The 23,243-nt window shown below is 50.3% G+C and overlaps 2 protein-coding genes across 3 annotated transcripts in view; both read left to right on the top strand.

Annotated features, from left to right (window-relative positions):
• Window positions 1-13,813, top strand: part of Sin3b (SIN3 transcription regulator family member B) — a 38,946-nt gene extending 25,133 nt beyond the window's left edge. For both annotated transcript variants that reach the window (XM_004665976.2, XM_045148673.1), the window contains exons 11-19: window positions 1,349-1,587; window positions 2,852-3,035; window positions 5,426-6,026; window positions 6,624-6,793; window positions 9,148-9,321; window positions 9,525-9,617; window positions 11,890-11,984; window positions 12,286-12,490; window positions 12,564-13,813. In XM_004665976.2, the coding sequence (XP_004666033.1) occupies window positions 1,349-1,587; window positions 2,852-3,035; window positions 5,426-6,026; window positions 6,624-6,793; window positions 9,148-9,321; window positions 9,525-9,617; window positions 11,890-11,984; window positions 12,286-12,490; window positions 12,564-12,794 (1,992 nt within the window). In that variant the 3' untranslated portion in view covers window positions 12,795-13,813. The remainder of the gene's footprint in view (window positions 1-1,348; window positions 1,588-2,851; window positions 3,036-5,425; window positions 6,027-6,623; window positions 6,794-9,147; window positions 9,322-9,524; window positions 9,618-11,889; window positions 11,985-12,285; window positions 12,491-12,563) is intronic.
• A 4,757-nt stretch (window positions 13,814-18,570) lies between these two features.
• Window positions 18,571-20,568, top strand: F2rl3 (F2R like thrombin or trypsin receptor 3). Its single transcript, XM_004665902.2, has 2 exons — window positions 18,571-18,676; window positions 18,978-20,568. The coding sequence occupies exons 1-2, from the start codon at window positions 18,571-18,573 to the stop codon at window positions 20,045-20,047; spliced, it is 1,176 nt and encodes a 391-aa protein (XP_004665959.2). The 3' UTR covers window positions 20,048-20,568.
• Window positions 20,569-23,243: the final 2,675 nt, after the last annotated feature.

Consider the following 23,243-nt stretch of genomic DNA (forward strand, 5'->3'; position numbering starts at 1 on the left):
AGACTGGGAAGTGTAAGGTCAGTGTTCAGGCATCTGGTTGAAGCCACATTGGTGAGATGGAAATGTCAGGATGAGAGACACAAAGGAAGGCCAAATGTGACCTTTTGTAACACTCATCTACAATAATATTTACCCCTCCATGAAAACTGAGCCTATGTGAATTAATCACATCTTAAAGGTCTCATATTTTATTTGTTCTTTGTTACAGTGGGTGTGTGTGTGTATGAACCAGTGTGTGTAGGCCAGAGGACAACCTCAGGTGTCATCATTAGGAACATTGTCCACCTTATTTGAAATAGGGTCTCTCATTGTCCTGGAGCTCACCAATTAGGCTAGGCTAGCTAACCAGTGAGCCCTGTCTGTACTTCCCCTGTACTGAGATTACAGGCACATCCTACCACACCCATACAGTTTCACATGGGTGCTGAAGATTAAACTGAGGTCCCTGTCTTTGTAAGGCAAGTGCTTTATTTTTTAAAATATTTATTTATTTATTTGCAAGCAGAGAGAGATAGAAGAGAGACAGAGAGAATGGGCGTGCCAGGGCCTCCAGCCTCTGCAAATGGACTCCAAATGTATGTACCACCTTGTGCATCTGGCTGTATGTGGGTCCTGGGGAATCAAACTCGTGTCATTAGGCTTTGCAGGCAAGCACCTTAATTACTGAGCCACCTCTCCAGCCCACAAGTGCTTTATTGACTAAGCTCTCTCCACAGCCCCTGTTAGTTTGTTTTAAGATAGGGTCTCATGTAGCTCAGGCTGTTCTGGAACTCACCATCCTCCTGCCTTTGCCTCAAGGTGCCAGGATCACAGACCTATGCCACAATGTGGATCCCCATTAATACTGCTGCCTGGACAATTGAATTTCAGTATAGGTCTGAGTGGGAACAGACATTCAGACTGTGGCAGAATTGGGGGGCAGGGAGGGGAAGGTGTACCTGTGCATGCTTAGTCTCATAAGCATGCTGGCTGTGGGTGGCGCGTGCCTGCTATCCCAGTACTTGGGAGACTGAGGCAGAATTGCCACAAATTCCAGGCTTGCCTGAGCTTCATAGCAATCCTCTATCTCAAAATAAGTAAATAAATAAAAGTAAGTACAAATGGCACCACATGGTATGTCACCATTAACGCCTGAGCATTCTTGTCGCTGAGTGTAGCCACCCTGGGTACCCTGGGACAGGCAGTCCTGAAGACCCATGAGAATGCTGTTCTAGCTTCTGTAGAGATTTCACTGGGCTCCATTGGTGGCTTCACTGACTGCTGGACTCCACCCACATAGTTCTGCTCAACTGTGCACTCAATGGAGCCCCCAATCCCTGATGGTGACCTGCCTGCCTCTTTTCTGCAGTTAGATGTCGTCCTGGAGACCAACCTGGCCACCATCCGCGTGCTGGAGAGTGTGCAAAAGAAGCTGTCACGGATGGCGCCAGAGGACCAGGAGAAGTTCCGTCTGGATGACTCTCTGGGTGGCACATCCGAGGTGATCCAGCGGCGTGCCATCTACCGCATCTATGGTGACAAGGCCCCTGAGATCATTGAGAGCCTCAAGAAGAACCCTGTCACTGCTGTGCCTGTCGTCCTAAAAAGGTGTTCCTGACTTCCCTGCCCCACCCTGGCTCAGACTTGCCCATGGAGCTTGTTAGAGCTACTCATCAATGCATGTCACCTGACCTGGTCCCTGTGTCACAGTTGGCCTCTCCTTGCTCTATTTTTGAGCAGAGCATAGAAGTTGCTCTGGGCTGTCTGTCTTCTTGGCATTCTCTGTGGACATGGTCATCCTGACACATGGAAGTAACACTAATAGTCATTCCCTAAAATCCATGGGGATGGGTTCTGGGATCCTACAGGATGCCAAAATATGCTATGCCCCAGTCCCTTCTATAAGATCGTACAGTGTTTGAATAGAATATGTACACCTCTACTGTAGATTGTAGGCTACCTCTGGGTGAGTTAGAATACCTGCTCCCATGTACATGCTGTGTACTTGTTACTTTGTATTCAGGGTATAATGACCAGTAAAGGGGGTGGGGCAGCTATATGTGTTTAGTACAGATACAATTATTCTCTTCAGGGATTTTCTACCCATGGCTAGTTGGGTCCTCAATACAAAACTCTGGCATATGGAGGACCTACTGTAACTACAGTTACAGTTACTGAGCTGTCCCATCCTGTCCTGGAAACCTTACATGTTAGTGGACAAGTGTTTATAATGTAGCCATGCTTGGACTTGGCAGCTGCTGTGCTCAGTCTGGGGTTAGTTACAACTGAGTAAGACTGAGACCAATATGGCCCACCCCCTCCAAGGATCCTGTTAGGCCAGGGCATTAGGTGTGTAGTACCAGTGGCTTGGTCTGCTGGTTGCCTTTGAGGTCACAAAACTAAAACTAGCCTCGATGGTGTTTACAGCCATGCCTGTTCTTCCTTCCCTCCTGGAGACATTTTCTTTTTATTGAGACAGGATCTCATGTGTTCCAGGCTAGCTTTGAACTTGTGATATAGCTGAGGTTAACCTCAATACTCCTTACCTCTACCTCCTTAGGAGAAGCTGGAATGAGAGGCATGTACCATCATACCTAGTTATTTTTTCATTATTTTTTGAGACAGGGTCTCACACTATTTCAAGCTGGCCTAGAACTGGAGATCTTTCGGTCTCAGCCTCTTGAGTATTGGACAGTAGGCATGACCATGACCCCTGGATCTGTCTTCTCTGTGCAGACCAGGCTGTGTTCTTTCTGGGCCTGAGTTTCTTTCCTTCATGGTCAAGTCTGGGAGGAAGGCAAGCCTGTTCTCCACAGAGTCACCTAGGGAAGTCCCTAGAGTGATCCAGCACTGAGCCCCTCTTGCTCCACAGGCTAAAAGCCAAGGAGGAGGAATGGCGGGAGGCCCAGCAGGGATTCAATAAGATCTGGCGTGAGCAGTACGAGAAGGCATACCTCAAGTCCCTTGACCACCAGGCCGTGAACTTCAAGCAGAATGACACCAAGGCCCTACGTTCCAAGAGTCTGCTCAATGAGATTGAGAGTGTCTATGACGAGGTGAGACCTTCCATCTGAGACCATGCAAGTAGATGGCCAGGCTTCTACACCTCTGTTTTCCCATTAGGTGTAAGAGGTTGGAAATGTCACCCTTGTAGGGCTATGCTAGGTGAGGAATAATGTCTCACATCTCTAACTTAGTGCTAACTCAGGAGGAACTTGCAAATATTGCCATTGTCAGTGATAGGCTGGTGGACACTGTGTAGATGAATAGCAGTGGTCGTTTCACTTATACTCTGCCAGGATGATGAGAGCCCTGGGGAGGGACATTCTATCCTCACTCACACTGCTTGTCACACAGACCATATGGTCCTTGTTTTACCAATGGGGAAACTGAAGCATGAGAGGTTGTAGCTTGCCAGAGATCTGGATTCTGAGTCTTGGGGTCCTCCTGGTCTTTTCTTTCTGCTGTTGCAGACTATACATGTGGCCAACTTCAGCCCTCCAAGCTCAGGAGCGTAAAGGACAGACAAGTTGAGCTGGGTTCCCAGATCTCCAGGGTTGGGGCCATATATGAAACCTGGATAGAGAGTTCCCTGCCCCGAGACAGGAAGCTTGGCAAAGAGGAGACAACTTCTACATGTACTGGCAGCCTGCTATCTGGCTCTCTGGGATGGTAGCCAGAGAGGTTCTGAGGTGGGGTGGCTCCATCAACCTACACCCAGCTGAGCAGGGGCTACTGCTTTTTTGTCATGTTCCTCTTGCTCCTGCACAGTGAGTATAGCAGGTCGTCCCTATTTTCCCAGGACATACGGTCAGCCAAAGCCACCAGCTACAGGCACCTTCTACGCCATACCTCCCCAGCTTCTCACTGTAGCCCATGGTGGGGAGGTGGGCTCAAGGTACAAGATGCTCCCACCACAGAGACCCTGATGACTGTAAAAAGAAAGGATGACAGTGAAACCATAAGACTTAGCCATATAATTGCTGAATTCTTTGGGTCTTTCCCCAAGCCCTGGCACCCTGTAGGCACCCTTACTCAGTGAATTAGCCTTTGCTAAGCCCTGTGTATATTTCACTTAGCTCCTCATCATGCCAGGCAGCCAGCAAAGTACTGTTATCTGATGCCCCAGCAGAAGAACATCACAGCAGCAGGAGACCAAGGTTCATAGAAAGGCAGGAAGGGGGTGCGGTACACGGACAAGACACCTCAAGTAGGCACTGCCTCCTCTCACCTCCCAGTAATGGCCTGCAGTTATTCAGCCAGCCATCAATGACCTCAGAGCCTTCCTACTCCCAGTCACCTCCCAATGGTTGGCTCCACTAGCTGAGTATCAAGTCATTTGGGGTTACCACATATCCAAATCTTAGTACTGTGTCCTAAATAAGATGGGACTTGAGAAGCCAGAAGGGAGCTCACTCAGTTCATGATGGAGAGCTGGGGAAGGGCTGGATGCCTTGCAGTGCACAGCAAAGGGCATCATGGACTCTGGAATTCCTGGCTTTAGCAAAGAAGTGTGAGAAGCAGGAGTCTCGGATCCCACAGGTCCTGGCCAGGGACAGTATGGGAGCTCCTTTTCCTACCTGGGGCCCTCCCTAGGCTGGTCATTGAAAGCTTGGAGATACCCAACCATCCCTGATCCAGGAGCTCCAGTCTACAGAGATAACGTCCACACTCACCTTTCCTGTCGCCTGGGGTTAGGGCTACTCTGGAGAGGAAGCAGTAGGTGCTGGGGTAGAGTCATCATGTGGTGAGCACCTTTGAGTTTGGGAAAAGTCATTATCTAGATAAAGACCAAGAAGAGGGGAACTGAGAAGAGATTTCAGTGGGGGAAATAGCAGGTGGACATGTGCAAAGGCCCTGTGCACAGCAGCAGGGACCTGGACTCTCTTGAAACATCAGAGAGCTTGGGCCTTGAGACCCAAGGCTGCAGGCCAAGGACTGGAACTTCAGGGCCTGGGCAGGTGACTGTATGTATTCTTTTTGGCCAAGTTGCTTAGAACCCAGTGAAGAACAGGCAGGTGGCAGGCTGTACTGGTGATGAGTGAGGAACAGACAGAGGTAGGGATATTAGGAACCTATGCAGCATACAGGGTGCAAAGGCATGCAGGAAGGATTTTAAGTGTGCAGTCCCAGGCCTCTGATTCCCACTAAGTCTCAACCCAGGGACACTTCGTCAAGCAGCACAGGGGCAGCTGGAGTCAGACCTAGGAGCAATGTCACCTTCCAGTGTCTGCTGGACCTAAGTGACCTTTGACCCTGGGAGCTCTCAAAACCCTTTTGGGAACTGTGCCTGACTCCAGAGTGGGAGGCAAACATCCCTGGTACCCAGATTGTGTGGTTCCGCCAGCCAGGATATTGTGTGAGTGCCAGGCTCCATGTGATTGGCATGGAGTGGTAGCCTCTGGGTGGTCAGCTTTGCTGTGCCTGATGACTGTCCTGTCCCCAGCACCAGGAGCAGCACTCTGAGGGCCGTAGTGCTCCGTCCAGTGAACCACACCTAATCTTTGTGTATGAGGACCGGCAAATTCTGGAGGATGCAGCTGCACTCATCAGCTACTACGTGAAGAGACAGCCAGCCATCCAGAAAGAGGACCAAGGCACCATCCGCCAGCTATTGCACCACTTCCTGCCCAGCCTCTTCTTCTCACAGCAGCGGGAGCCAGGTGCCTCTGAGGAGTCTGCTGACGAAGAACGGGAAGCCCCAGTGGCCAGTGCAGAGCCATCTGAGCGCAGGAAGCCCATGCAGGGTAGTGCCCCAGAGGAGAAGGCCACCTTAGGGGATGCGCCAGCCTCTGAGCAGCCACTGCCACTGCCACCACCACCCAAGCCCCTAGACGATGTGTATAGCCTCTTTTTTGCCAATAACAACTGGTACTTTTTTCTGCGCCTGCATCAGACACTGTGCTCGCGGCTGCTTAAAATCTACCGGCAGGCACAGAAGCAGCTGCTGGAGCACCGCACTGAGAAGGAGCGCGAGCAGCTGTTGTGCGAGGGCCGCCGGGAGAAGGGCAGTGACCCTGCCATGGAGCTGCGCCTCAAGCAACCCAGTGAGCTGTGGGTGAGGGCAGGCTTGGCAGTGGGAAATAGGAGTTTGTGATGCCCTACGCTTCTGCAGCTGTCCTGAGTGCAGCTAGCCACAGCTTTAAAATATTAGAGAAAAGTCTGTAACTGGGTGCCACACACAATCTTAGTCATGAATCCCTAACAGCAGCATGTGACATGCTCTCACATAGTGTTCCCTCTATGTCAGGTGCTAGGACTCTCCTCAAGAGGGCGACAGTGTTTAAGGATGTGCAGATATGTGTGGGTCCTGTGCCCTGGTTCATAGAAGGGATCTCAGAGTCCCTGGATTCTGGAGACCTCAGGTTGGGGAGCCCATACCCTGCAGATGTGAAGGTTGTGCTAGAATTGTGTAATTTGAAATGAAAAGTTGCAAGCAAGCCAATCATTGCCAATCTAGTGCAGCCATTCTTGGCCTCTTGTCCAAGTGTCCTGGCTCCGGGTGGTGATGGCCACTATTGAGTCTGCATTCAGTGGGGTGATTGCTAAAGGATGTTTACAGTTTCCCAGGGCTCAAACTGCTGTGGTTGGCCCTCTGATGAAGCTGTAGCCATAGCTGTGAGTAAAGCTTGTCTTCTCCCCAGGTGAAGTGGAGCTGGAGGAGTACTACCCAGCCTTCCTGGACATGGTACGGAGCCTACTAGAAGGTAGCATTGACCCCACACAGTATGAGGACACCCTGCGGGAGATGTTTACTATCCACGCTTACATCGGCTTCACCATGGACAAGCTGGTGCAGAATATCGCTAGACAGGTGAAGAAGGGGCCTGATGGCAGGGGTGGAGCAGGGGTGAGGGCCATGGTATGGGGGCAGGACCTGACTACCCTTGTCTGCCCTGCCCAACTTCACTATACCTTGTCAGTTTGAACTCTAGAAGCTGGTCTTTGCACCACCCAAAGTCAGCATAGCAAGCCTTTCTTTTTGTTTTCAATTACAATTCAGACACCTTGAAATACTTTGAAGAACACAGTTCCACTGCATTTAGTACAGGTTAAACATCCTGATCTAAACCCAGTTTGCTCCAAAATCCAAATGTTCTTAGCATCAACATGCTGCCACAAATGGAAACTTCCACTGTCCCATGTATAAGATTACTGAAAACTGTATGAAATTGCCTTCAGGCTATGTGTATGAGGTGCCTTTGAAACTAATAAATTTTGTTTGTAGACTGGGGTCTCCATCCCAGGGGATATCATTATGCATATGCAAATTTTTCTAAAGGTTAAAAAGAAAAAAAAAAACAAGATCCAAATATACTTGTGGCCTTGAGCACTTTGACACTCGTTCTTGTATTTTCTGAGGATCTCTCTCTAGCCCAGACTGACCTGGAATTTACTGTGTAGTCTCAGGGTGGCCTTGAACTCATAGCAATCCACTTACCACTGCCTCCTGAGTTCTGGGATTAAAAGCATGCACCACCACGCCCAGCTCTCTCTATACTTCCATGCTTTTCCAGCAACATCCTTCATCTAGTTCCTGACCCCATTGAGCTGCTTGAAGGAGCCACGTCCCCATCAGCAGTTGCTCCCCAGCCCCTCCCCTAGCCCGGCTAAACTACTGTTCTGCTTCATGTCTCTGGATTCCCTGCTCTGAGCATTTTATATTGGTGGGATCACACACATCATGTGGTATTTTGTGCTTTGCCACTCAACATTATCAGAGTTCATTCACATATAGTGAGTCTCAGTACATTGTTCTTTTCATGGCTGAGTTATAGTCTGTGGTGTGGCACACTTCCTTTATCCATTCATCTACTACTAGACGCTGAGTTCCTGACCTGTGGAGATGGTGAGCAGTGAGAAGTGAGCATTGGTGGACAGGGGTTGGGTTGAATCCTGATTCTGGCAGTGTATTGACAGAATGTATACAACCTTAACTTCCTTCACTAGGGGACATCAGTGGGACCTGTCAGTACTAACTATACTAACAATAAACTAGCCATAGCTAAATGTCAGGAGAGAAAGTTCTTGAAGACCTAAACAGAAGCCCCAGACAAGGTGGACCTAGAGCTCACTGAATAAGCCAGCAAGCCCTGGGTGTCCTGAGGGTCCTCATGCTTGTGAAGCAAATGCTTTACTGATTGAGCCATGTCCCAGACCTGTAGGCCTTTTTTAAATTAGGCTTTTTTTTTTTTTTTTTTTTTTTGATAGGGTCTTGCGGTAGCCCAAGATGACCTGGAATTCACTATGTAGTCTCAGGGTGGCCTTGAACTCAGTGATCCTCATACTTCTGCCTTCTGAGTGCTGGGATTAAAGGTGTGCATCAACACGCCTGACAGGATTGCTCATTTTAGCAGTGGCAGCTGTATGAGGCCCATGCATGTCTAGATGTCATCCTCATCCAGTGATAGGTGGGAAGATGTCTTCAGTCACCCCTTAGCTGTGTGGTCATCTAATGCATGTCAGCTTGGTTGGACTCTGCAGCTACAGTCATCATTGTTTCCTCCTTCATTAGGAGAAATATAAAGGTTGGGTGTGTACAATATGTAAAATATTTTTTGTAAAAGGAAAATTATTTATTAGAGAGAGAGAATGGGCACTCCAAGGCCGCCAGCCACTGAAAACGAACTCCAGACACATGCACCACCTTGTGCATCTGGCATATGTGGGTACTGGGGAATCGAATTTGGATCCTTAGGCTTCACAGGCAAGTGCCCTAACAACCAAGCCATCTCGCCAGCCCCTAAAATGTATATTCTTAACTATGTAGCTTTTGAGCATGAATTTTGTACATGTTTAAATGCTTCAATGCCAATGAATGTCAATGCCTGAGTGTTTACACCTGACCATTCAGGGACAGAGTTACTACCTGCAGCCACACCTCTTAGATGATGACTGCTCTCATTTGGACACATTTGTTTTTATGTCTTCTGTACATTTTTCACACCAGGTGGTGCTTGCTGGTCTGGATTTGATCTGGTTTAGACTGATCTGATCTGATCTGGTGTGGTCTGGCCCCACCCACAGTACCTCATGTAGCCCATGAGGATGCTATCTTCCCATACCACAGAGGTGCCCTGAGGTGTTGAGGACTGTGGCATACCTCCTGAGGGTGGGGCGCTGGGCCAGCAGGAGAGGGCGGCTGCAGCACCTGCTCTCTTCTACCAGCTGCACCACCTGGTGAGTGACGACGTGTGCCTCAAAGTAGTAGAACTCTACCTGAATGAGAAGAAGCGTGGGGCTGCAGGTGGGAACCTGTCTTCCCGCTGTGTCCGTGCAGCCCGGGAGACCAGTTACCAGTGGAAGGCAGAACGGTGCATGGCTGATGAGAACTGCTTCAAGGTGAGAGGCAGAGTGATGGGGGCGGGGTGTGGCAGGGAAGAGGGTTTGAAGCCACATGCTTCCTTTCCTGTGCCTGTTAGAGGTGGCCATGAAGCCCCTGGGTCCTATAATATAGTAACAGGGCCTGGAGGGTAGTAGAGGCAAGCAGTAGTGCCTGATGGCATTGTCCTTTGTGGTGGTCTCAGGCTGTTGCTCTCCCCCAGGTGATGTTCCTGCAGCGCAGGGGACAAGTGATAATGACCATTGAGCTCCTGGACACTGAGGAGGCCCAGACAGAGGACCCTGTGGAAGTGCAGGTGAGCCCACACACATCAGCATGTCCTGAGAACCCCACCAACAGAGTCGCTCCCTCCCTGCCACACCCAGCTGCTCCAATGCTGTCTCCAAAGAGCACACAAGACAGCACCAGAAGTCACCAGATGTGTCCCAGAGCAGATTGGCAGCCTGATAGAAACTCACCTCCCTGAACCTGCATTCATCATCCTTGATCACCAGGAGGTGATCAGCCAGCCCACAGACACATCACACTGGAACACAGTGTTCCCTTGTCACTTCCCCCCATTCTGATGACAGTTAAACACATATCCATATGTGTCCTAGGGAAGTCATGGAGCTAGCCGTGTGTCCTAGTCTGGCTCTGCTTGTTTGTTTCTGCCCTTTGCTCATGCCTGCCTTTACTCCAGGATATCTTCCAGTGAATTCCAGGTCAGCCTGGGCTAAAGCGAGACCCTACCTCAAACGTAAAATAAAAGTTAAAAAGTTCAAGCCAAGCCTGGGCTGCAAAGCAAGTTCAAGACTAATCTTGCAGCTTAAGCATGACCTTGTTTGAAAATTTAAAATGGGCCTGGGCATGGTGGTACATACCTTTAATGTCAGCACCCAGGAGGCAGAGGTAGGAGGATCTCCATGCGTTCAAGGCCACCCTGAGACTACATAGTGAATTCCAGATCAACCTGGGCTAGAGTGAGACCCTACCTTGAAAAACCAATTAAATTTTTTTTTTTTTTTTTTTTTTTTGGCCAGGCATGGTGCCGCATGCCTTTAATCCCAGCACTTGGGAGGCAGAGGTAGGAGGATCCTCCCGAGTTCAAAACCAGCTTGAGACTACATAGTGAATTCCAGGTCAACCTGGGCTAGAATGAGACCCTACCTTTGGAAAAAAAAATTATTGGGGGTGGGGCAGATAGTGTTCAGTGATAAAACAATTGCCTAGCATGGGAGAGTCCATAGGAATCCAACACCACAAAAATAAGAAAAATAAGAGAACTGGAGAGATGACTCAGTGATTAAAGATACTTACCTGAAAAGCCTAATGGTCTGGGTTCATTTCCTCAGTACCCACATAAGACCAGATGCATAAGGTGGCTCATGCATTTGGAGTTCATTTGCAGCAGCAGAAGGCCCTGAAGTTCTGAGTCTCTGTCTTTCATAAATAAATATATTTAATAAAAAAAATAAGAATAAGTCCCCCTGTTAACAGATTTAAAGTTCAGCTTCCTGCACATCACCTCTATTTGCAGGTAAGGTCACACACACAGGTACCAGGGCTCAGGACCTGCAGCAGTGACCTGCTCATCCTGGCTTACCTGAGAATATTGTAGTACCAAGAATTTCCCATGTGCTGAGAGCCTCACGCCCATTCCCCAGCAACCCAGTATGGCTGGTGCCCTATTGTTAGCTGTCCTCAAACCTTCCTTTGAGCTAGTCTATAAGGGGCTAAGGAGGTGCTGGAAAAATGTGGCTGTCCCAGTGGCTACACCTTTCTGTCCTCCACTGAAGTGGCTGAGAGGTGTAGAAGGCAGGATCCACTATGCCATGCTGGCTTGAGCCTCTGGCTGGTGAATGTAGATAACACCTGTGTCTGTGGCTGGTTCCTGGAGTGCAGATCAGCAGTCACCAGCCTCCTTCAAGACTTCAGGAGCCTCTACTGCCCCTGCAGCTGCAGGAGCTCCCCCATAGTCTCCATCTCCCCTCCAAGGACATGGAGCTCCTCCCCCTAGCCACACACGCACACCCACACACACACACACCACTACCACCACCACCACCCCAGACGTTTCCTGGAAGTGTGTTTTGTGAACTGCCAGTCTGGAAGATATTCTGACTTCAGCAAGGTGGAGTGGATGACAAGCCACTTTGAGACTACCTGGGTGGCCGTAGCTATCATCCATCTTCAGCTTTCTTCCCTCCCCTGCCCCTTTTTTTTCTCTTTAGAGGCTTGGGGGATAGAACCCAGGGCACTGAGCATGCTGGTCATGTATTCCACCTCTAAGCCATGCTCTCAATTCCTCACTGGCAGTTCTAGGCAAGGGCTCTTGCTGAGCCACGTTCCTAACAGTCTCAGACCTATCACTAAGTCTCCACTTGCTGTGGCGTCCCACTATGGCTGAGCCCTTGCTTGAGGCTGCAGTCTGGGGCTCTCCCATCAGACACTTCGCTGCATTTTATATGCTTTGTGAGTGGGGGACAAACACCCCCCAACCCCCGTGAGCCCCTGAGTTCAGGCTCCAGGATGAGAGAGGCTTGCCACGTTGATACCAGCCAGTGACGGGCAGTGTTTGTTCCCAGCACCTCGCCCGTTATGTGGAACAGTACGTGGGGACTGAGGGTGCGTCCAGCTCGCCTACTGAAGGATTCCTGCTGAAACCTGTGTTCCTGCAAAGGTGAGCAGACCAGGCCCTTGGTGTTTCCTGCAGGACTGGTGCCCTTCACTGAAGCCAGAGTTTCCTGCCCAGGATCCCTTAGAGATTGCCTGGTGTGCTCCTAAGTGTGGCGCTGTTCAGCCAAAACTCCCAAACCTGGAGCATCCAAAGTAGTAATCCCAGGACAGCAGAGGCCACCGCACCTTATCCCTGCATGGGGAAGCTTCCAGAGCCTCTCCCTACCCCTGGGCTCTGATGCCCACAAAGTCCTGTGGTGTCTGTGAGCCCTTCGTTACTGGCACCCTGCCTCCCTTCCACCCAGGAACCTGAAGAAGTTCCGGCGTTGGCAGTGTGAGCAGGTGCGCGCCCTGCGTGGGGAGGCCAAGAGCTCCTGGAAGCGGCTGATGGGTGTGGAGAGTGCATGTGACGTGGACTGTCGCTTCCGGCTGAGCACACACAAGATGGTGTTCATCGTCAACTCTGAGGACTATATGTACCGCCGTGGGACCCTCTGCCGGGCCAAGCAGGTGCCAGCTCTCCCCCTGACTGCCCTCAGGGTCCCTTGGCCTTGCCCAGTGTCCTCATGTCCCTGCCTTACAGGTACAGCCTCTGGTGTTGCTTCGCCACCACCGGCACTTCGAGGAGTGGCATGGCCGCTGGCTGGAGGACAATGTGACGGTGGAGGCAGCGAGCTTGGTGCAGGACTGGCTGATGGGTGAGGAGGACGAGGACATGGTGCCCTGCAAGACACTCTGCGAGACGGCACATGTGCACGGGCTGCCTGTCACGCGCTACCGAGTGCAGTACAGCCGCCGCCCAGCCTCACCCTGAGTCTTTTGGGCCTCGCGTGCTAAACCTGGCCTCTGCACTTGAACCCAGGCTGCCTGGGGGTGGGCCTGCCGGCCACGCCTTCCCTCTTGCCAAAGTCCCCACCGTGGGCAGGCGGCACTGTGGCCATGCAGCCTCAGGAAAGTTGCCAAGTGATCAGTTGTGTGAGGCTTGCACTTGGGAGGGGATCTTGGCACTAGAAACTGTGTCCTTCCCCAGAATCTTAGAACATCCCATCCTGTTCTCTAGGGCTTTGGAGTTAAGCATCCCCAGCCAGTCCTGGGTCTTCAGTCACGTTGAAAGAGGGGAAGTGCTCTCCAGCCAAGCCGTAGGGTCAGTCCCACATGACCAAGAACTGGAGGGAGCCTAAGACCCCTGTCTGGTTTAGAGATGCCAAGCCACGCTATGATCACAGTGGGATGGTCAGCCATAGGTTGTAGGGGCTGTGGCCACCATCACAGGCCTTGTTCCTGAGGCGGACATTCTAGAAACACGCACACATATTTATTCCTTTAAGCGCTCTTCTTAGTGGTCGTAGTTCTGCAGCAGCCAGTCCCCAGCCTTCTTACCAGTGATACCTCCTTGTGGAACTGTTGAGCCCACCCTGATACCCCTGTACCTGCAGCTGCCACTCAAGATGCTGCAGAGCTGTGCCAAACCCAAGGTCCCAGGAAACAGACTTGTTCTAGATGTTTCCTTAGGGCTTTGAGGCTGCCGATGGTTTTACTCCAGGGTTGTCCCTGTGAGTGTCTCTCAAGGGTCGCAGAGGCACTTTGAACACATCCTTATTTTCTAAGAGGGGAGTTCATCCCACCAGACACAGGACTGGTCCCCGACCCCTTCTGTGTCTCCCTGTCCCCAGCTGGGCCCCAGGTGCCCTTTCGCATGCTTCTGGGGAGCCACTCTTAAGTTTCTGAGGAATTTCTGTCCTGGGCTTGACCTTCCTTTGCAGCTGTTTTGAATGTAGTTTTCCTTTTCTATTTATTTGCACATTAAAGTTAAAAGTTAAATATTGACATAAAGCCTTGAGGTTCCACCAATCATTTCCTGCAAGAATCCCCAATAATGTCCTGCCTCTCAACAACCCCCCCCCCCAATCTCCTATGTGTCTTGAATATTTCACAGGCTCAAACTAAGTAACTCAGAGATACTGAAGCAGTCTTCACAGTGACAGAGCTGACCTCTAATCCAGGAGTGTATTCTAGAATATTCTTTCCCAATTCTGTTTTCACATCCTATAGAAATGAGAAGCATCTCCTTCCCCCATCCATGTGTTGTGTTTGCCAAACCCAATTCAGTGACCGTGACACTGGCTTTGTTGTTTTCTGCTTCTCCCTCCCTAGTTCTCACCCTCATTTGTCTTCAAATCATCATGCTTTTGCCCAGCTCTCCCCACCTCCATCCCTACCTTTAGGAGTCCCCTAAAATCCACCTTCTCTCAGGAGCTGCCTCCAGCCTCCTCCATGTCCAGTGTTGCTTCTGTCTTGCATAAGGGCAGACACCTCACTATGCTATCATGGTCCATCCCTAACATGCACACATACACACTCCAGGGGAGGATGGGGAAAGAGGCTGGGACCTCCAGATACCTGCCCCAGCCTTCCTGGGAAGGGTGTCTATCTGGTCACGAGAGCAGCTTCCCTGCGGTAGCCCCTGGGATTCTGACCCAGGTGGACACACCTCATGGGATATACAGTGGGGAAGGTCAGAGACCTTTGGCTGCTGAGACAGACCTCAGAGTGCACACTGTCAGGACCCAACTCTGCCTGTGGCTAGAGTGATGCTTGTAGAGCTAGCTGGTGGTAGGGTTCATTTGGTCCCCCTAAGCATGGATTCTATTGCTCCTGAGGTGTTTGTGTTGTTGGCACCCCTGATATCCCCTAGGATGACTCTGCTCATGATGGTGTTTCCTCATTATTCTAGCACTCAGAAGGTGGAGCCAACAGAATCTTGAGTTCAAAGCCAGCCTGTGCTGCATAGCAAGTCAGTCTCTCACACAAAATTATTTGAAATGTGATTTTTTTTAAATACACATAAGGGCTGGAGAGATGGATCAGTGGTTAAGGCATTTGTCTGCAAAGTCTTAACCTAGGTTTAATTTCCCAGTACCCACGTAAAGCCAGATGCACAAAGTGGCACATACATCTGGAGTTTGCAGAGGCCCTGTCACACCCAAATATTCTCTGTATCTCTTCCCCTCCACCCTCTATGCTTGCAAATAAATAAATAAAGTATTTTTTAAAAAATACACATGAGGACTGGAAAGATTGCTCAGTGGTTAAGGTGCTTGCTTGCAAAGCCTGATGACCTGGGTTTGATTCTCCAGTACCCACATAAAGCCAGATGCGCAAAGTGGTGCATACCTTTGGAGTTCATTGGCAGTGGCAAGAGGCCCTGGAACACCCATATTCTCATCCTCTCTCTCCTTGTAAATAATTTTTTTTAATACACATAAGGGCTGGAGAGATGGCTTAGTGGTTAAGGTGCTTGCCTATGAAGCCTAAGGACCTAGGTTTGATTCCCAAGTACCCACGTAAGCCAGATGCACAAGTTGCCACATGCATCTGGAATTTGTTTGCAGTGGCTGGAGGCCCTGGTGCACCCATTCTCTCTTTCCCTCTCTCCCCACCCCTTCCTCTGTCCCTCTCAAATAAATAAAATATTTCTTAAAATACACATACACTGGACACAGTGGCACACACCTTTAATCCCAGCACTCTTGGAAGGCAGAGGAAGGAGAATCCCCATGAGTTCAAGGCCAGCCCAAGACTACATAGTGAATTCCAGGTCAGCCTGGGCTACCCTACCTCAAAAAAACAAAAAATAAGATCCATCATCCATTTGTGAGTGGTACTGTTCAGTGACATGAGAATAGTCATGTTGTCCCACCATCACTGCTATCCCTTCCAAAGCTCTTCTATTCCCCTCTAGTCTCTGATGCCCAGCATCCTTTCTGTCTCCAGGAATGTAAGAAGACCTCAGATACATGAAATTCTATAGTATTTATTTTGGTGACTATCTTATTTCACCCAGCAGCTACTGGGATAAAACCCAGGGCTTTTGTGCATGCTCAGCAGGGCCTGGATAGATAGGCCTCGTGCGTGCTCACTGAACCACACCTGTAGCACCATAGTTTACCTTTGTGTGGTGGTGGTGAGGAAACACCATACAGAAAACGCCAACAGTATATAAAAGCACAGAGAAAGGCCAACCCTTAACCCTTCTCAAGTCATTCATACACAACAGCCTGGAAAGGTGCCAATACACAGCCTGCCTCCTGGGATGCTGTGGTCATCCTCACAGGTGGCCCTGTACCTACCTTGTGTATCACTGCGTCATTCTAGTGGAGGAGCTGTTGAAGGGCACGCTACATCCGTGCTGCCCAGGGCGTCTGTCCAGACGTCTTCCTGTGCGTGTGGATCTTGCCTCAACTCCTGACACGGAAGGAACTCTTGAGTGGAAATGTGTCACAATTTCAAGACAAGATTGCTAAACCCACACTCCAGGCTGGTTTTCCCTAAGTCAGTGTTGCCCTCTATTAGACGTTGCTGGGGCTGAAGTCTCGTGCTCAGAAATCGAGGAGTCCCTTGCCCTGCCAACACTCCAGGCCTTGGGTTCCCACCCCAGTGCTGGGAGATGACCCCATTAAATGGGACTGATAAATCACTTCCTGCTGGATTAGGACTTGCTAAAGCAGGAAATGGTTCCAATAGGCTTCATCTTTCTTGATTTTGACCACCCAGGGTCTGATTCTGCTATTCCCAGAACCCAATATCCTCTGTAAGGCAGCCCTTACCATGGAGATGTGGAGAACCCTTAATGCTTCCCCCAGGTCAGGAAGGGTAGAGGACTGTTGGATGCAGAGACTCTTTGTTTTTTTTTTGTTTTGTTTTGTTTTGTTTTTAAGATGTGGGCATTAACCTAAGGCATCCTGCATTTCAGGAAAGTTCTCTGCCACTGAGCCACATCCCCAACTCTGGGAAGGACATCATTGAGGGATTGTGTACCTCAATGAACCTCTTTTTCTTTTCTCCCTCTCTGTCTGTAGTGTTTTTCCTATGTGTGTATCTGTGTGTGTGTGTATGAATTTAGAGGCTCTCCACCTTTTAAAATGCTTTAAAATTTTTATTTTCACATATGTGCATGAGTATATATGTTTGTTCATATGGATATAAGCATATGTGTGTGGGGCCTGTGCATATGCTCAGATGTGAAGGCCAAAGATTCATGTTTGGTGATTTCCCCAATCATGTTCCACTTTGTTTGCTGAGTCAGGGTCTCTTGCTTGAACCCAGAGCTTGGCAACTCAGCTAGTCTAGCTAGCCAGTTTGCCCCAGGGATCCCCGGCCTCTAATTATTGAGTATTGGCCTTACAAGTGGGCTAACATGCCTACTTGGCATTTACATAGGTGCCAGGGTTCTGAACTCCAATCTTGCCGCTTGTACTGCAAGCCCCTTTATCCACTGAGCCATCTCCCCAGCCCCTCCACCTTTTTTGAAACAGGGTCTCACACTGAACCTGTACTTCACCAATTTGACTAGACTTGCTAGACAGAAAATCCTACGTAGTCTCCTGCCTTCACAGGTACTCACAACCATGCTTGGCTTTTACATAGTTGGTGGGGACCCTAACTCAGATCCTCATGCTTATGTATGCAAGCACTTTACCCACAGATCCATCTCCCCAGCCCTTCTCTAGTTATTGCTGTTTTTGAAACAGTCTCTTTAAGTCTTAGCCCAGGCTGCCTGAAACTTGTTATTCTCCTGCCTTGGCCTCTTAAGAGTCAGAATGACAGATGTGCCCACCACACCTGGTCCTTCTTTATGTGCACAATGGTTCCTCATTGGGTAGTGCCTGTGATATTCCCACAGAGCTTCCATGAGCAGGGATGTGAAGGGCAGCTCTGGAGGCTCTATGGCTTGAGCCCCTCCCTTAGAAGTCTCCCATAGTCATTCCTGGGGCTAAAGGTGGATCAGGACAAGAATAGAGGGGTTTTGAGAACCAGAGACCAATACCTCCGAGACCCCATCCAGTATCCTTTAGTCCCCACATTACCATGGAAAGTCCTGGAGGCTCTGGCTGGATGGAGACCCCCTCAGCTATTCTCAAAAGACCCTAGACTTGCAAGGTTTCCTCCATTTCTTCACCTTAACCCTTCCACCTCCTGGGGACGCTTAGGTAGCCATGGGGGAGGCTGGGTGTCCCCTCAGTAGGAATTTGGGTACTCCAGGGAGCAGGAGTCATTGTTCTACCCTCAACCTTTGGCAGAGCTGGGATGCCTTGGGACACAGGGCTCTTGTTCTGCCCTCCAAAGATAAGGAGTAGGGGAGGCTTCAGGAAGGACCAAGAGCCCCCAGTAAGGATGACATGGAGGGCTTAAGAGTCATAAAAACAGGAACTGTGGTGGTGTGACTGGCCAGTAGGAAGTGGCCACTTGGACCACAGATATTTCCTGGGCTAGACTGGGGTTGGAGGTGGGGACTGCAGACCAGGACCCTCATCTCCATCCCTGGCCCAGCCTCCAGTTCCAAATAAGGCATCTCAGGGAGGTGTACCTTGGTGGGGTGTCCCCACCTCCAGAGCCCACACAGGGATCCTTACATAGGCTGTGGGGTGATCAACTGGCTCCTGGTGGGTTTGTGGGGGCAGGGGCTCTGGTTATCTCCCCAAGCACACCATCTCCTCCCCGCCCAGGCTCCGGAAACTGGGGGTGGGGCTGACAGGGCAGGAAGCCCAAGGCTGCAGTCCAGAGCAGCTTGAGAATCCAGCCCCAGCAGCATGCAGGGGCTGCTGCTGTGGCCCCTGGTATTGGGGCTCAGCCTTGCAGGTGGCACCCAGACACCCAGCATTTATGATGAAAGTGAGAACACTGGAGGAGACCATGGTGAGTGGCCCTGACCCCTGCTGGAACGGGAGGGTATCTGAGATAGAGCTAGGAACACAGAGGGGAAAACAGGAACATTTGGGAGAGGCTCTCAGCTGGGTTTCACCACTCCCTAAGCCCTAAATCTATGGGGCCAAGCTATTTTCTTCGATGTCACTTTCTAGTGCCAGCTCACCAACCCAAGGTAGGAACATTGGAGCACCCAAAGTAGCAGGAGTTTTTAAAGTTCCTCTTCCCACTTCTCCTGTCCCTAAAGGCAGGGCATGGGTAAGAGTTGACTGAAGTCCCCTCTTTCTCCCAGAAGGTATTTTGAGACCCTCGGCTACACCCAAGGAAAGAAAGTCCCCCATCCAGCCTCAGCCACGCGGCTTTCCAGGCAAGTTCTGCGCCAACGACAGTGACCTGCTGGAGCTCCCAGCCAGCGCTCAGGAACTGCTGTTGGGCTGGGTGCCCACGAGGCTTGTGCCTGCCCTCTATGGGCTAGTGGTGACCATAGGACTCCCCACCAATGGGCTGGCACTGTGGGTGCTGGCCACACGGGTGCCACGGTTGCCCTCCACTGTGCTGCTCATGAACCTAGCAGCTGCTGATCTCCTGCTGGCCCTTGTGTTGCCACCACGGCTGGCCTACCACCTGCTGGGCCAGCACTGGCCTTTTGGAGAAGTTGCCTGCCGGATGGCCACGGCCGCCCTCTATGGCCACATGTACGGCTCGGTGCTGCTGCTGGCCGCTGTCAGCCTGGACCGCTACTTGGCCCTTGTGCATCCTCTACAGGCGCGGGCACTGCGTGGCCAGCGCCTGACAGCCATTCTCTGCACAGCAGCCTGGCTCACTGCAGCTGCCCTGGTTTTGCCCTTGACCCTCCAGCGGCAGACTTTCCGGCTGGCACACTCGGACCACATGCTGTGCCATGATGCACTGCCCCTCGATGCCCAGGCCTCCTATTGGAGGCCAGTCTTCACCTGCCTGGCTGTCTTTGGCTGTTTCCTGCCATTGCTGGTTATGCTTCTGTGCTACGGGGCCACCCTGCACACACTGGCAGCCAGTGGCCGGCGCTACGGCCATGCACTGAGACTGACTGCCTTGGTGTTGGCCTCAGCTGTGGCCTTTTTCACACCCAGCAACATATTACTGTTACTTCATTATTCAGACCCAAGACCAGAGGCCTGGGGAGATCTCTACGGTACTTATGTGCCCAGCCTAGCACTCAGCACCCTCAACAGCTGCGTGGACCCTTTAGTGTACTACTATGTGTCCAATGAGTTCAGAGACAAGGTACGAGCCGTGCTGTTCTGCCAGCCACCAGTGGGCAGCACTACCTCCAAGGCCTCTGGGGAGGTAGGGGTCACCCGCTCCTCTACCCTTCTGTGATAGCGTCTTGGAGTGTGGCCAGGTAGGGGCACAAAGTCTGGCCATATGGATATGAACAGCAACCCCCCCCCCCCCGAAACTCACATCCTTCCTGGACCCTCTGAACATGACCTTATTTGGGAACAATTCGGTCCTGAGTGGACATGAAGATAATGGCTTGTGTCCTCATAGGAAAATGAGAGACCTGAGCATGGTGGGGCATGCCTGTTATTTCATTACTGGGGAGCAGAAGCAGGAGGATCAGGAGCTTAAGACTAGCCTCTGCTGAATATTGAGTTGTAGGCCAACCTGGAACACAAGGGACTGTCTGAATGAATGAATGAAAAAGAAGAGGAGGGGCCATAGAGACACAAGATGAGAACTTGTGACTCCAGAGGCAGACTGGAGTGATGAGGCCCAAGCTGAAGGATGCTGAGGAGACTGGGCTCACTACAGGTCAGGAGTAAAGCAGAGGACATACTCTTCCTCGTAGCCTCAGAGGGTTCCAGACCTGCCCAGGCCTTGATCTTGGACCTCTGCCTTTCAGAACCACAAGAAAATAAATTTCTGTGTTTTTTGCATGTTTATGTATTCGTGTTTGTATGCATATAGGTACACATGGGTGTGCATATGTCCATGTGTATACATTCATGTTAGGGCTAGAGATCAACATCAGGTGTCTTCCTCAATTGCTCTCCACCTAATTTTTAAAAATATTTCATTTATTTATTGGTGAGAGAGAGAGAGTGAATAGACATGACAGGGCCTCCAGCTACTGTAAACAAACTCTAGACACATGCACCATCTTGTGCATCTGGGTTATGTAGGTACTGGGGAATTGGACTTAGTCTTTGCAGGCAAGCGCCTTAACTGCTAAGCCATTTTTCCAGCCCTTTCCACCTCTTTTGTTGTTGTTTGTTCGTTTGTGCTTTTTTTTGTTTTGTTTTGTTTTTTCAGGTTGGGTCTCACTATGTAGTCTCAAGGTAACCTTGAACTCACAGCAATCCTCCTACCTCTGCCTTCTGAGTGCTGGGATTAAAGGCATGTGCCACCATGCCCAGCCCATCCACCTCATTTTTTAAAAATTTTTTTAAATTAATTAATTTATTTATTTGAGAGTGACAGACACAGAGAGAAAGACAGATAGAGGGAGAGAGAGAGAATGGGCGTGTCAGGGCTTCCAGCCTCTGCAAACGAACTCCAGATGTGTGCGCCCCCTTGTGCATCTGGCTAACGTGGGACCTGGGGAACCGAGCCTCGAACCGGGGTCCTTAGGCTTCACAGGCAAGCGCTTAACCGCTAAGCCATCTCTCCAGCCCCCACCTCATTTTTTATGAGAAGATTCTCTCACTCAACCTGGAACTCACGGATCTGGCTAGACAAACTGGCCAGCAAACCCTGGGGCTACTTCTGGCTCCTCGTCCCCAGCACTGGGATGAAAAGCACACACTACCATACCCAGCATTCTGTGTGGGGGCTGGAATCCCAACCCAAACCCTCATGCTTGCATAACAAGCACTTTACCCACTGAACCATCTCCTCAGCTCTTCTGTGCAGTTTTTTTTTTTTTCTTTTGGTTTTTCAAGGTAGGGTCTCACTCTAGTCCAGGCTGACCTGGAATTCACTATGTAGTCTCAGGGTGGCCTTGAACTCATGATAATCCTCCTACCTCTGCCTCCCAAGTGCTGGGATTAAAGGCGTGTGCCACCATGCCCTGCTTCTGTGCAGTTTTTTAAGGCCACCTGGATTAACTGTGGTACTCTGTGTTGTCCATCCTAAGACACTAACAGAGGACTTGATGCAGATCCTGGGTCTACCTGATTCCTCAGCTCTGTTCTTTGGGGCCTGTGACATTGCACTTAATAAGGTCCCATGTGTCTGAGCTAGGGATGAAGCCATGTTGAGGTCCCCTGGGACCCAGGAGGACATTCAGTGCCAGTGCCCAATGCTAGGGCCCTTGGGAGAAGTTCACCTTATACCTAAAACCCGAGCCTTTGGCTTTAGGACATGCCCTGAACAATCAGAGTGGGGTGCACCCTCTATGCTTTCCAGAACCTAGTGTGGTCTTAGATCCCATCACAAACATAACTGCCTCCTGCTGTCATCACCCCGGCTACCAGAAGTTTCTAAACATTTTCTTCAGTTGGCATACAGAAAGTACCATTCATTCTGGCATTGTCTTTTTAAAATATTTTTATTTATTTGCAAGGGGGAGAGAGAGAGAAATAAGTGTGCCAGGGACTCTTGCTTCTGCAAGCAAACTTTGGATGCATGGGCCACTTTGTGTCTCTGACTTGACCTGAATACTGGATAATTGAACCCTGGCTGAGCACCTTTAGCCACTGAGCCATCTCCCCAGTCCCTATTCTGGCATTTCCAAATACAATCTGTTTTTTGTTAATGCTCCTCTGCTCCTTCCTATTCCTAAGACCCGCTTTTCCCCATTCCATCCCTTCCCCTGGTATATTGTCTCCTGTTCTTTGTGCTCACTTGTTTATTTGTGTGTGTTTTTGAGGTAGAGTCTCACTCTAGCCCAGGCTGACCTGGAACTCACTCTAGTTCCAGGCTAGCCTTGAACTCACAGTGATCCTTCTACCTCTGCCTCCTAAGTGCTGGGATTAAAGGCATGCACCACTATGCCTGGCTCACTGTGAACTTGATAGAGAGAGACAGAAAGAGTGAGTATGGGAGCACCAGGATGGACCTCTTGCCACTACAAAGGAATTCCAGATGCATGTGTCACCCTCTGCATCTGGTCTTACATGGGTACTGGGGATTTAAACCCAGGCCACCAGGCTTTGCAAGCAAGCATCTTTAACCACTGAGCAGTCTTTCGGGCCCTATGTTCATTTTTTAAATTTTTATTATTTCAGAGAGAGAGAGAATAGATGTGTTAGGGCCTCCAGCCACTGCAAATGACCTCCAGATGCATGTGCCACCCTGTGCATCATCCTGAGGAATCAAACCTGGGTGCTTTGGCTTCGCAGGCAAGTGCCTTAACTGTAAAGCAACCCCTCCACCCCTTATATTTGCTTTTGATTATGGTTCTATCTTTATAGGTTTTTGCTCTCTTATATATACATACTCCCTACTGCCCTGAGTGTAATTTCTCTTTTCACTCTGTTAAAATCTCTTCAGGAGGGTGAATGTGCATGTGCTGAGGACTGGGATGCTGCCTCCTAGGGACCCCTGCATGGACAGCCAGCTCTAAGCTATG

The sequence above is a fragment of the Jaculus jaculus genome, chromosome 1 (genome assembly GCF_020740685.1).
Source record: "Jaculus jaculus isolate mJacJac1 chromosome 1, mJacJac1.mat.Y.cur, whole genome shotgun sequence".
NCBI classification, from domain to species: domain Eukaryota; kingdom Metazoa; phylum Chordata; class Mammalia; order Rodentia; family Dipodidae; genus Jaculus; species Jaculus jaculus.